Raw genomic sequence first — 14,391 nt, 5'->3', positions numbered from 1 at the left:
CAATTTCTATATTTTAAAAAAAAAGGAAATACTCGGAGAAATATCATCTAAATTTGCTGCTTGTAACGGATTCTCAAAACATGCAATCAGCAAAAGTGATTTCATTCAAAAGTCTTTCACTGGCAGACAATTTCAATTACTGAAATCTTAAACTGCAATTGTGAAACTAATTCATCAAGAATGTGAAGTAATTTAAAAAAAAATGAAGTCAAATTTGAACAAAAAAAGCAGCAACAAATGTCCAATTCTCACTTTCAATGGATGAATACACTTAAAAGAAAAATCAACGTTACTCGAACATTACTATCCATGAGCAAAATCAACACTTCAATATTGGATTAATGAGGATGTCCGGATCTTATCAAGCATAAAACCTGCTTAAGACCCTTGATCATTATTTGCATTCGTTTGGGCTGAGCTTAGAAAGGTCAGTCATGTCAATAGTTACAGATATAGCAGCTGTAATGAAGAAAATGGGTAAACTGTCGAATACTGAGCATCAAGCTTGCAATACTCACGCCATCTATTTTACTACTTGTGATCTAATTTAAAAATGTGAAGATGTAGATTTTAATGATGACTACTAGTGAACGGAAACTTTCGGCTTCGGCCGAAATTTCGGCCGAAGCCGAAGCCGAAATTTCTGCGTCAGCAATTTTTTACTTTTCCTGTTTCGGCCGAAATTTCGGTTCAAACCACAACCGAAATGAACCGAAACTTTTATAAGATTTTTTTTAAAAGTCTAGATAACTTTTTTTTAATTTAGAGTGGGATCATGACGATTTCCTAATTTTAATCGTTTGTTAGTAAATCAATTTTTAATTATAACAATTGTAGAAATTTTAATTGAAGTCACGTTACATAATTGATTCAAGTTACTATTCTCAAATCATTCTTTAAATAAGTTAACATTTAAGTTAAGTAACCAAAACCAATAATTTAATCAAAGTTTCTCAGTGCTAAATTTTACAATGGAAAATAATCGAAAGAAAAGCTATTTGTGGAATCATTTTACCGTAACAGCCAGTGATTCCAAATACGCAACTTGCAACATCTGCAATTTGAAAATATCTCGTGGATCCCACAATCCAAAACTTCAATCACTTAGCGGACTTTCATCACATTTAAGAAGTCGGCATCCACAGCTTACTCTAAAAAATCTCCTAACTGAAAAAGCAATACTCACAACTACCGACAATCCTGAAAATATACCAACTTCAGATCAGCTTGAGCCTCTTACAATTAAAAAAAGAACAATACCTTTATTTGACATCAGATCAAAACGCCAGAGGACTGAGATGCTGCAATTTACAATGCCTGGCTGGGTTGACAATATCTCAAAAATTGATTCAAATTCCGAAGAAGGTCTTAAGTTTCATAGATCTATATTTGAAATGATTATCCTCGACTTACAGCCTTGGTCAATTGTGAATAATCCGGGATTTTTACGCCATCATGCAGTTTTTACACCACACTTTGACATTGGAAGTGAGAAATACTACCGAAGCATGCTCAATCCAGCCTATGAAAAGATTAAGCTTGCAACGAAAGTTATCCTTAACGAAAAAAATGCTGAAACTATCTCCATCTCTCTGGACGCTTGGTCATCCTTTCATCATAAGTACTTGGGCATGATGGCACACTTCATTTCAGACAAATGGGAGCGGATCAAGTTCTGCCTGTCATGTTCCAAGTTTGATGAAAAACATACTGCTTCAAACATTTTTCAAAGACTTGAGAATGTTGTGAAAGAGTGGGAGCTAAAGGACAAGATCACATTCTGCTTAAGAGACAATGCTGCAAATATAAAAGCAGCTTTCAAAGAACCACAGTGTGTTTACAAGTCTGCTGGGTGTCTAAATCATTCACTTCAACTAGTGATTAAAAAAGAACTTTTTTCACTTCAGAGTGCTGTAAACTTGATAGAAAAATGTCGAAAGCTTTGCACTCATGCTTCTTTTTCAAATTCCTTCTTTGCTGAGCTTTACAAACAACAAGAGGTTCAAATGATTAATTTTGACAGGCTCGGACTCAAAAATGATGTCCCAACACGCTGGAATTCAACATATTACATGCTTGAAAGAATTCTGTACTTGAAATCAGCAATTGCTACCACGCTGCTAATCCGTCCTTCCAGTGGCATTGAGTTCACTGTACAGGATTGGAACCTGTGTGAAAAGCTGGTACACATCTTAGCGATTTTCGAAGAAGCCACCAAATTGCTCTCTGGAAAGGATGCTTGCATCAGTGCATGTATTCCAATTGTGACAACTATCCTGAAATCATTCGAAGTTCCCTCTGATGACAAAGAAGTGATTGGCATGAAAAATGCTTTAAAGAAAGCAATGGAGGCACGTTTTTTTGATTTAGAGACCATTGATCATTTTGCAATAGCAACACTTCTTGATCCCAGATACAAGCACCACTTCTTTAGATCCCAAGAAGCCTTTCAAGCTGCAAAAAAACAAGTTCTTTTGGAATTAGACAGTTCCATTTTGAGCCAAAATGAAACTACTCCTGTGATGAAAACTAAGTCTATTGAGAACACTGGGTTTTCTTCAATGATGCAAAATATAATTGCACAGTCACAAAATGCAAGGTCCAAAAATCCAACTTCCAAATTAGCAAAGGAAGTTTTAAACGAGTACTTAGAAAGCCCAACATCTTCATGCTGTTTAGAGTTTTGGAAAGAGTATGAAGAAAAAACAACATTAAAAGCAAAGTTTGGTTTGGCAAAAATGGCAAAGAGATTCCTTACACCTCCACCAACATCTACCGAAGTTGAAAGGTTGTTTTCAACTGCTGGAGACATTCTTTCAAATGAAAGAAACAGACTTTTGCCAGAAAACATGGAAAAAATTTTATTCTGTAGAGAAAATATTTCAATTGTTAACTTTAATTATTAAAATGTCTTGACATATTCTACTTTTTTTTTTGACATATTATAGTTTTTATCAAATTATGTTACATGGTGATTGCTTAGATATATGTAAAATAGTTTTTTTTGCTTTAACTCGGTGATCATAAAAGGTTCAGGGATTTTTAACATTTTTTTTTCAAATTTCGGCTGTTTCGGTTTCGGCTTCGGCCGAAATTTCGGCCGAAAATTCAATTTCGGCTTCGGCTACGGCTTTACTGAACCGAAATTTCGGTACTTTCGGTTTCGGCTCAACTTTCGGTTTCGGTCGATCACTAATGACTACTATGACTTGCCGATTCTGGCGCATTGACATTTTTTTATATGCATTGACAGTTTTCAAGACACAATATCGATTCTGGCGCATTGACATTTTTTTATATGCATTGACAGTTTTCAAGACACAATATCGATTCTGGCGCATTGACATTTTTTTATATGCATTGACATTTTTTTATATGCATTGACAGTTTTCAAGACACAATATCGATTCTGGCGCATTGACATTTTTTTAATACCACATTAACATTTTTTATAATTCCGCATTGTGATTTTTAGAAATACCGCATTGATACTTTTCTATACTTAAGGATTCAGGCGCATTGACATTTTTTTTAATACTTAATGAATTCAAGATGGCGTCGTGTTTTTAATTTTCTGCAATCATTTTTGTTGACTTACCTTTTTGTGTCTCTGCCTCGTGTTCTGAGTTTATATTTAATCATCATGTCCGAAGAGTTGATCATAGTCCATAAATGTAAAGCACGGTTTTAGTTTGTAATGTCCAAGGGCTAGCGTGTGAATTCCGTCTTGCAAGATGTGTCTTTTGTCATCGTTAGCGCTGAGTGCGACTTTGTTGATTTCTTCGGTGTAAATGTTATGCTGATGTGATCGGATAACGTTCATGGATGCAAGCTTTTCATTTCCACTGAATAAGCAGTCTTTATAATCTTGATGAGTGATGTGTTTTTGAACGACTTTATTTTTAACCCCTTTGCATCTTTTCTCTTCTTTTTCATAGGTTTTGTAAGAGTAGAGCTTAGGACGAAGTCCAACAAACTCTTTAATTATTTTTCCACCAGCCTCGTCTTTGAACATGCCGATAATCTTATTATTTAACCCTACTTTAAACCCAGCGTTTTCAATAGCAGGATGGTCTTTAGAAAAGTTGCTCGTGTCAAATTTGGTTTCAAGATCGCCAGAAATGTCTTGATAAAAATCTTTCGTTTCGATTTCATAGATGAGCGAGTCAGTGTCAGTCATGAGTAGTTTCGCGCGATCTCCGTATTTAGGTTTGATATAGTTGTAATGGAAATCAAACATCAAAGTTTTGCTTATGTCTAGAACGCTTAGTCCTAAGTAAACAGGCTTGTTGTAAAAGAGTTTTGTTCTTTTCATATGAACTGCAGTAAGGTTTTCATCAAAAATGGTATTTCTATCATAATTAGACTTTCTTGACAATTTCAAGACTTCTTTTCTTGTGGTGATTAGTTTAATATCAACATGCTTTCGAATATTCTCCATGGTTTTTCCAAAGACAGAGTTATTCATGAGTTTAAAAAATTCTTTTTCAAACTCGTTTTTAGCTTTTGCTCTTAATCCAGTGTTGAGATCGATGTATTGTTTCATGAAGGGTTCTTCTTCAAAGGTAACACCTCGATGAATTTTAGTAGTGATCAATCCAAGTCGTTCATAGAGTTTTAGGTTTTCATGATGAATGACGTATTTTTCTTTGTTGTTTAAATTAGGAACGAGCTTGTCCACTTTATTAATTTTTAGTCTTTCAGGAGCTAAAGGATAGTCGTTGTGTAAATCGTGTAGACTTTTAGGATAATCCAAGTCCACTTCGAGAATGCAAGGCATGGATTTCCAATTAGCGAGCTCCTCTTCAGTCATCCATCTGAATCCTCTAAAAGGAAGAGGCTTACACATAGCCCATCCATATAAATTATTTGCGTCTAAATACTGAATGAATTTCGAAGGTTGTGAAGGATCATAATCACTCATGTATTTGTTATTAGCAGTTCCATGTCGTTTGCTGATCATGCAAATTCCACCGCGTATCCCTTTTTCTATCATATTAAGCATATCAATATCAGACAGAAGCTCTAAACGAATTCCAGTTAGTTTTAACATGGCATCCCAACCCAAACCAGGTGAGGTGTAATACCAAGCAGGATCAAGCTTGTAATAGGTACGGCACACGTCTCTGAAATTTTCAAAGATATCAGCAAGTATCAGAACGTCTGACTTGTTGTACAGTTCTTGGTAATCTTTAAACGTTTTACATCCAAATACATCCCAAACGTTTTTTGCATGCGCATAGTCTTCACAGCTTATTCCCTCATCATTCAGTTTGGAATAGAATGCTTCAATAGGAGGTAATTGCGTTTCGGAGAACTTTTCAATCGAGTCCACCCAGTCATAAGGGTAAATACCTTTTTTTCTTAATAAATCAAACTTTTCTCCAGAGTAATATTGAGCAACGTTTTTGCATTGGTTGTTGTTTAGATTTTTAGCTAGATCTTCTAACTTGAAACTCATGAATCTGTAGCTGTCGATAAACCTTAGCTCTTTCCATACTTCCTGAAGTTTACCTTTCTTATTAATAAATTCTCTTACTTTGATTTTTTTCGAGAAACTGATATATTTTTCTTCATTGTTGGGTATGCAATTGAGCTTTCCACCTAATTTCTTGATGAACAAATGACTGTCATAACCGGACAAATTATGGAAAATGATGGGTATGAATTTTGGAAGTTTATAATTCAAGTTGCATTTGTTATGAGCAGCTCCTCGATACTTTCCAGTTAAATGGCAGTGATCCCACACTTTGTCACTGTTAAGATCTGATCCACAAATATGACATAGAGTTGCAGTCTCAAAATTCTTTTCATCCTCATCCGTTACCACTTTCTTTTTTACTATATCAATCTTGTCGAGAATCTTTATAAGGTCAGCTTCAAGCATGGTTATAAACTTTTGAGCTACGTCATCCTCTTCGCTTTCAGCTGTGTACATGACTGGTTCTCCTTTGTAAAGGCTATCGTCAAAGCATTTGATATAATAGCAGAAGGAGCTTGGAACGTGCTTTTGATATTGTCTGGTGTACGACTCTTTATGATTATATTCAGTGTTATCCTCGATGGGTTTGATGAAACTTTCAAAGTCTGCATATACAACGTATGGAACTCTCATAGACTTGTTATAGTTTTTAAAATGAACGGTCGTTCCTTCTTTAGGAAGTTCGATTCTTACTGCATCGTTGTCATAGCAATAAGGTTGATGCTGTTGAAGCTTTTCTTCCTGGTCATAACCTTGTAAGCAATTTCTGCAATAATACATTTTGTGCTGATGATTTGATGTTTGTGTTGACAATAAGCGACTCAAACTTTTAATGAGACAGTAATGGTCAGTGTCTTCGTTTGAAATAAACAACAAATCAACACAGTGCTTTCGATCTACAAAGTCAGATATTTGCAAAGGGTAAAGTTTTTTATTTTCGTATCCAAAGACGTTAATGCTAATCGCTGGGTTATTCTTTTCAAACTTGTTGATTTTATTAAGCTTGACAGGAAACTCCATTCCTTCCCAATTCAGTTCTTCTGATTTTAGAACCAAGTCTTTATCAATTCTTTCGTTGTCTCTATTTTTTAAATTCAACGCTCGAGTGACTGACCATTTAAAGCATTGATCGTCCTTGTTTTCCATGTTGATGATTGCCTTTTTGTCTTTCAGCTCTTTAGACAGCTCAATATAGGAAGAACCGCTGATAGGCTCGTAATCAGTAAAGTTAATGTCCATTCTTAAAATCTTAGATATAGTGCAATTAGATCCTAAAGCATTGTATTTGACACTACTTTCCAAGACTTTTCCTTCCATTTCACCCATGAGCTCTCTTACATTTGTAGTTGCTAGAACAATCTCTGATCTTGATGAAAAGCTTGCTTCTCGAGTCACTTCTTCACCAGTCATCATGCTTACAGATTTCATTTTACACGTTAAAATAATTCTTACTCTGGTGTTTCTTTCCCCTTCCATGGTTTGAATGACAGACTCTCTCACCAAATTAAAAAAGGATGCAAGGTCTTGGTATCGAGAAGAAGGTCTATAAGAAAATTGTCTTACAGAACCCTCTGCCGAATGTTCAGTCATTTTAAGCTTTACTTTAATTGGTTTTACCACAGGTTGTTTTACAGCAGGTTGTTTATACTCTGTTTTTGATACAAGCGATTTGATAGACTTTATCTTTTCATCGATTTTGTTCACTGCTTTGCTTACCTGATTCTTGACTACTTCGGGAACGTAAGGCTCCACCCATTCTTTAACATCATTTAACTTAGTTTTAACATAGGACGCCACACTTTTTGTAGTTGCCTTCAGACTTGAAAAAAATGAAGGTCTAGGTGGAATGATTGGTTTTGGTGTTATAGCAGGTGTTAAATCTGAAACAGGTTCGTCAAGGATAGGTTTTTGCAAATGAATTGGTTTTGGAGCAATAGGAGGCTTTTGCACTGCGGAAGGAACAATCCTTACTTTTGTTGGCTTTATTGAAACTTTTGTAGGTTTTATAGAAACTTTTACAGCTGGCCGAACAAACCTAACCACAGTAGGTCTACGAAAAGCAGCAGGAGCAGAGACTACTCTAGGAGGTTGTAAAACCATTATAAGTTCTCTTTTTCTCATTTTAGAGTATCCTCTTATTTTTTGCTCTTTAGCAATTTCTTTTAATTCTTTCACCGTTTTGTTTTCCATTTTATTAACAAAAGATTTTTTTATTTATATCATTTTTCAATTTTTTTAAATTCTTATATTGAATTTAAAAACTTCTTCCTCCAGAAATCTCATATTTGTAACCATCTATTACTTTTCCATTTCTGCATTCAAAGTACTGCCAGCTATGTCCTGTCTTTTTATGAGTCTCGTAAGCAGACTTGTACTCAGTCACCTCACCAGTATCCACATGAGTTATTTTTAAATGTAAAGGATTATTTCTAATTAAACCAAGTCTAGCATATTTTGGATCAAGAGGTTTCTTTTCTTTTTTCTCATGTATTCTAGGTCTGCCAACAGGTTTCTTGTCTTTCGAGTTTTCCAAAATGACATCTTTATCAATCAGATTGTTTTCAACTGCAAGCATCATGAGAGACATTTTATTGTCTGACGTTTTGGAAACACCGTTTTCTTTTAACAAATTTTTCAAAAGTTTTCTTGTATATTTCATCTTTTTTATTTGTAAAGATTTTTTTAAATCAAATTCGATTTTTTTAAATTTATGTCATTGATGAAAATTATTCTAAAGTTTTTATATACAATATCATTAGGATCAAGTGAATGATTTAAAATTGCGCTTTTTAGATTTCCAGAAATCTTTTTCTTCTCCTCGAAATCACAATCCAAACCAAGCACATAATTGTCAATCATTCTTAGTTTTTCTTTTTTAGGCAAGACTTTCCAAGTACTGAGATTCTCTTTGATTTTCTTTTCCATTCGTGAATATTCTGTCTCACCACTCCATACAAGTAGGTAAAGCTTGTCTCTCTCTTCGTCGTTGTACTCTTTTGGAATATTAAAATCTCCGTTTTCAGTGATGTAAACAGATTCGCGAAACACACCTGCTCTTTCAAATGCAAGAAGCTCAAGATGTCTTTTTTTATTTATATCAGTCTCTTTGATACTACATTCTAGAAAAAATGGAAAAAACTGTTTCATTTTATTCTTCTTTTAACAGATTTAAATCCTTTTTAGGTCTACCCACGGGTCGATCTTCCTTCACGTCTTTAATCAATATGTTTTTATCAATCAAGTTGTTTTCAATCGCAAGCATTAATAATGACATTTTATTGTTTGACGTTTTGGAAATTCCGTTTTCTTTCAGCAATTTTTTCAAATCCTTTTTCGTATATCTCATTTTTTATTTTAAAAATATTATTTTTTGAGTCCTTTCAATAAACAAAATTAAATCTGCTTCCATCTGATTCAAATCTAAGCAATTTATCAGAAATGAGAACAGCAAAAGCCTGGGTGTTTGCAGGAACGTTCGCATTAAATGTAGCTTTTATTTGCACATCTACCACTGAAGTTTTTAGTCTCTCAGCCTGTTTGCTCACATCAAAAACAAACAGAGGGCAAATGTATCTATAGTTTAAGGCAGATATATTAGGTTGACTTATGATATCGCTTACTCCATAAAGTCTATTGTCAAATTTAGAAGCGTCCTTATAAGCTCTTGAGTATTTTTGGTTGTTAAAGTCCAAATTGTAATCAACAGCAGGATATCTTTCACTGTTTAAAGTGACATATATGTTTTTCAAGTCGCAGTGATCAAAGACTGCAGGATTTAGTTCTTGACTTCCAGATTTATTGGTTTGGAATCCAACAATGACATACCTTGGTCTTTCGCTAGCTGATCTTGCGCTTAATCTCCAACTAAAGTTATTGGATACAGGAACAGCGATGGTGTCGCATTGTCTAGATCTGAACGAAATTGGAACATTTACTTTTGATTCAATGATTTTGTAAAGATTGTTGCTAGCCGCTACAGATGGTGTGACATGAGGCATAAACAAAGACAGTTTAGTCAAATCCAGTTTTCCTGCAGCTGTTGCAGCTGTTCTAAAAATAGCATCACTATCGCTCTTTCTCACAAGAGCAATTGTATGCTTAAATCCATAGAGCACTTTATCGTAATCATCACAAAATCCAAAAATGTGCTTTAAAGGAATGCAAAACGAAAACGTTCCTTTTTCTTCACTTTTTGCAATGATGTAGTCTTGTCTTTGCTTAAATCCAGTGTTGTTGACAAGATCTGCTAAAGCTGTCGTGTCTCTTTGCCACAGCTGATTCATTCCTTCAGACACTTGGAACTCTACTGGATATTTGAGGTATCCAATCATGGTGGTAGCTTGTCCAGGTTCGTAAATGGTCTCCACCTCGTTATTCGACAAATGATAAGAAATCTGGCTGAACATGTACATGAAACCATTGTTAACCAAAGTAACAACATCTGTATCAGCGTAAGAAGTTCCATCCGCTTTTAAAAGTCTTCCTTCAACCAAAAGGTATGCCTCAGATGGAAGCGTGAACAAATCTTGCTGCTCAATATTGATCCTTATTTCTCCATCCACATTTATATTTTTATTCACGGGCTCGTATTCGTGAAACTCAAATCTCTCAATTTCTTCATCCACCATAATCTCTTCTGTAAAATTTAAAACATCGGAATTTGCCATTTTTATACATCAAAGAAAAAAATTTTTGCATCCTCATGCAATCAAAAGTCCATTTCCCTTTTTTACCAAGTCTTGTATTCTAATCGCGTTGTTCTTCGACAATCCTGATCCAAACATAGAATATTCGTTCATAACCGGTGCTGCTGCTGCTGCTGCTTTGTTAACAATGCTCGAAATAATTTCTTTGCTTTTAAGACTGAGATCATTCTTTGCAGCTGGCTTTGGAGTTCCAGTCTTGGCATACAATTTTTCAATGGTCTTTTTACCTTTATCAATAGCTACGTCTTTAGCAGTGGAAATAGCTGCAGAAGCCAGCTCTTTTCCTGCAGATTTAGTAGCCATGATGGCTTCTCTTCCCAGTTCAGTTTTTGCAATTTTATTAGCCAAAGTAGATGCCGCTCTTGAAGCGCTTGAAGATGCCGCTCTTCTCAAGAAATTCTTAAGCGTGTCTATTATTCCACTTCCACCTACAATATGCTTCTTAACATATCTATTTCTATAAACGATCATTTTTTTATTTCCAAAGATTTTTTTTATTTCATATCGATATACGCCATCATAGCCTTGTACTCGTCTTTATTAATCCTATTCTGCCTCAACAGCTCATCGCAAATGGAAACAGCTACATTTCTCGACTCTTTATTTCCAGCATGCCATGCAGCGATACTCAAGTTGAGATTTTCCACAAGAGCATTTGGATCGCTTGGAAGAATAATCACACCATTGCCTTTTTTGACTTTAGTTTCACTTTTAAATTTATCCCAAAAAGGACCTATAATTTTCCGATATTTTTCGCTTCTGGAGGCTTTTGGCTTGTTTGGATTTGCATTAGAAAAAATAGCACCAGAGTTGAAAATAATTTTTTCATAATTTTCCAAATCTTCATCGGTAACATTGCTCATTAATTCGTTTGGAGCTTTAGATTCTGTCATAAGCTCCCAAAGGCCTTTTGTTCCTTTATACCTTTCTCCTCCAACAATGATATCATTTCCATCCACCTCCACCTCCATTTTTCCAAAGTATAATTTATCACTAATTTTACTAAGTTCGAAATTTCTTTTAACATCGTTTACGAATCGCTTATTATACTTATTTAAATAGACGGATGAAATGTCTCCTAAATGATTTGTCTCATCAAAACTTGGAGGTGCTTGTTCATTGCGTCTTTCTTCGATGCTCTTGATCATCTTTTCATTGCTTTCAATCAGAGGCTTGTAAAGCTTGCTCAAATCAGTCTGAAGATTAGCATCATAAATATTCTCATTCAAACTATCTTGATAGATTCTTTTTCTTCTTTCAACAAATTCTTTCACTAGTTCATCCCTCTTGTTAGGGTCTAGTATTTTAAAAAAGGACATTTTTTAAAACGCAAGAAAAAACTTAAACGTAAACTTATCTATGTTTTTTAAATTAATTTTTCTTAGATCCGTGGAAAATCTATGATTTTTTAAACATGTTGTTGAACGCTTTTATTGCATCTTCTCTTCCTTTTTGGATCAACGACTCTTTAGTTATCTCGTCAATGTTGATTTTTGTTTTAGTTCTTATTTCTTTCATCAGACTCTTAAACTTTTGAAGCTCGTCTAAAATCAATTCATACTCTGAATCGCTCACAATGTTGTCTACTAATGCCTTTGAAATGTGACTGTTGATGGTGTTCAATTTCGACTCGGCCAACACTTTAATCTTTTCATGCTTCTCCGCTTTTAATGTCAGTTTTTTGTTGACTTGTCCTCCTACAATGGATAAAAACCCCATTCCAATAGCCGCACCTTCACACGCAATCGCAATAGGAGCAGCAGCGATGGTGCTCAAAGTTCCAATTCCAACAACTCCAAGTGCAAGACCACCTGCTTGCAACGTAGAGTCTACAAAAGAAATGATTCTGAAAGCGCGATGATACTTTTTGCTGAGATGCACTCTCTTTTTCCTCTCGTTGTCCATCTCTTTTTGGACTTCGCTTATTTTTTGAAGCCTATAAACATGTCCTCCTTCATCTACAGGAGCTGATGGAAGAACTGGATAAAGTCCATGCGCTTTTGCGTTAGATTTAGCATCGTGATTGTATTCCATTTTATATTAAACGAAAAAAATATTTTTTTTCACTCATTAATGAAATTGACAAAGCATAAACTTTCCCCTTTTTTAATAATGACATCTGACTTGCTGTTATTGTAAATTTCCATGATCACATTATCCGTCGACTCTGATAGTATGATGCTGTGACTGAAATAATCCAGTTTTGATTTTAGGCTTTCCCTCAAATTCACTAAAGCTAATCCGCTTTTAAGCTTTATTCCAAACATAAAAGTTATTTTCTGATGACTCAGTTTATTTAATGTGATGTCTTTTTGAGCAAATATTTCATACTTACTTCCCACTTTTACAGGAGGATGCTTCAAATACTTGTCGAAAAAAAGATATGATTTATGACGAGCCTTTCGATCGTTATTAAAAAAATTTTTTTTATGCACATGATTCTCCATTTTTATTATCACAAAAAAATTAATTTTTATAATACATCATTTTATTCCTCACATATAAAGAATAAAATGATTATTGTCTGCGTCCATTAAATATTATTGTTGGTCCTCTTTCAATTATTTCATATCGTTTTTGTTTTTTAAGAGTTAATTTTTCTTCTAATGTAATTTCAACTACAGACGGTCTCCTTATAATAAGTTTAACTTTAATTTTTCCACCAGGTTCAGTAGGCTCTGTTATAATTATTTCAGACGGAGGACGTTCAATTCTTCGTCGTCGTTCGATAATATCATGTTCTTGATTTCTTTCTCTCTCATCACGTATTCTGTTTGCTCTCGTTTCATAATTTTCTCGTCGGTTTAAAAGCTCATATTGCTGTTCTATCATTTCATCGTAATAATAAAAATAACGTAAATCTTCAGGATCGCTTTCTACAATTTCAACATCTTCAGTTACACGGGTTCTTGTAATTATTGTTTCTCGTCTCTCTTCCCTCGGTAATTCATTGTAAGGTATATCCTCTGGATCATCATCTTCAGGGTCAACTAATATAAGTCTGTTTGCACTCGCTTCAATATTATTGTTAGGTATATCCTCTGGATCATCATCTTCAGGGTCAACCAACATATGCCAATTGTAAGGCCTATCCTCAGCATCAGAATCGTCTTCTAAAAATTCATTATCTGACATACTCATTGTTATTTTTTATATGAAAAGAAATTTATTTAAGTCATTTTCAATTTTTTCTTTCATCTGTACATTATATCCATTTGCGGATTCATGGAAATCACTAGTGATTTTTATGCGTAATAATAGGCTTGTCCTAGAAGAAGGTAAAAGCTTCCGGATTGACCGACTTGAGCATCACCAGAGTTGAGCGTGACAACGAGTCTTCTACCAGCTGCAACCGTAGGCATAGAATCTGCTTCTCCGAAATTTCTGTAAAAAGAGATGGTGGTGGTCGATCCGATGGATGAAGTGGATTGGTACAAAAGTCCAGTCGATTTGTTGTTGAAGGAAGTTAAATTTGAGCCGTTCCATGACGACAAATAAAAATCTTCTAATCCAGAAGAGGAAAAGATGCATGTGCTGTCACCGTCATATCCTGGAAAATACGTGTAATTGTTGGTGTTGTACGGTGTCCAAGGAGTGAGTACAGTACCGTTACCTGGAGGTAAATTCCCATCGTACATTCTAACTCTTGATTCCCACCAGTTTCCAGAAGAGCCGATGACGTGCATCCTGATGTATTTCAACGAGACACCATTTCCTTTCCCGCTGGTGTTCAACAAAACGTATTCGCTACCATAAGTGGTGTTCAAATATCGAAAAGTTCTGCAGTACAGCTTGTAAAGAGGGATGGTTGCAGGAATGGAGGCAAGTGTGGAAATGAACGGTTGAATCCAGTAAGTGATGGCAGTAGCATTTCTGTTGACGAGTTGAATGGAGACGTCGTTTCTGAAAGGCATGTCCAATGTGAAATATCCTCCCAAGGAAGTGGTGTTATACATGTTGCATCCCTGCAAAGAATTGGCGTAAAAAGCTCCTCCCAAAGGAGAAAAAAGCAAATCAGTGGCAAGTCCTGTTTGATCCACTCCAATTCCTTCTGTTGTTTCTGCATAATTCCCTACATTGATTTCTCCGTCAGTAAAGATTCGAATGAAAACTTGACCTGGAATATTCGTGCCAGAGGAGCTGTATAAAGCCAACCACAATCTTCTCAGCACTCCGGATTTTCCGGAAAACGCAAACACAGGA

The 14,391-nt window shown here is 35.1% G+C and overlaps 3 protein-coding genes across 3 annotated transcripts; 1 reads left to right on the top strand and 2 right to left on the bottom strand.

The window, feature by feature from the left end:
* Window positions 1-971: 971 nt before the first annotated feature.
* Window positions 972-3,021, top strand: LOC149881656 (zinc finger BED domain-containing protein 4-like). Its single transcript, XM_090067211.1, has 2 exons — window positions 972-2,788; window positions 2,949-3,021. Exons 1-2 carry the CDS (start codon window positions 972-974, stop codon window positions 3,019-3,021), a joined length of 1,890 nt encoding a protein of 629 aa, XP_089923337.1.
* Window positions 3,022-3,614: 593 nt separating this feature from the next.
* Window positions 3,615-4,559, bottom strand: LOC149881655 (uncharacterized). The gene has a single exon (XM_090067520.1). It carries the CDS (start codon window positions 4,544-4,546, stop codon window positions 3,635-3,637), a length of 912 nt encoding a protein of 303 aa, XP_089923646.1. The 5' UTR covers window positions 4,547-4,559; the 3' UTR covers window positions 3,615-3,634.
* A 4,303-nt stretch (window positions 4,560-8,862) lies between these two features.
* LOC149881654 (uncharacterized) lies at window positions 8,863-10,110 on the bottom strand. Its single transcript, XM_090067204.1, has one exon. The coding sequence runs from the start codon at window positions 10,108-10,110 to the stop codon at window positions 8,863-8,865; it is 1,248 nt and encodes a 415-aa protein (XP_089923330.1).
* Between the last annotated feature and the right edge of the window lie 4,281 nt (window positions 10,111-14,391).

This window comes from Hydra viridissima, unplaced genomic scaffold (assembly GCF_058129835.1).
Source record: "Hydra viridissima isolate aposymbiotic clone 2 unplaced genomic scaffold, HvirCarnegie_v1 scaffold_11, whole genome shotgun sequence".
Taxonomy (NCBI): domain Eukaryota; kingdom Metazoa; phylum Cnidaria; class Hydrozoa; order Anthoathecata; family Hydridae; genus Hydra; species Hydra viridissima.
This window is presented reverse-complemented; position numbering and strand designations above follow the sequence as displayed.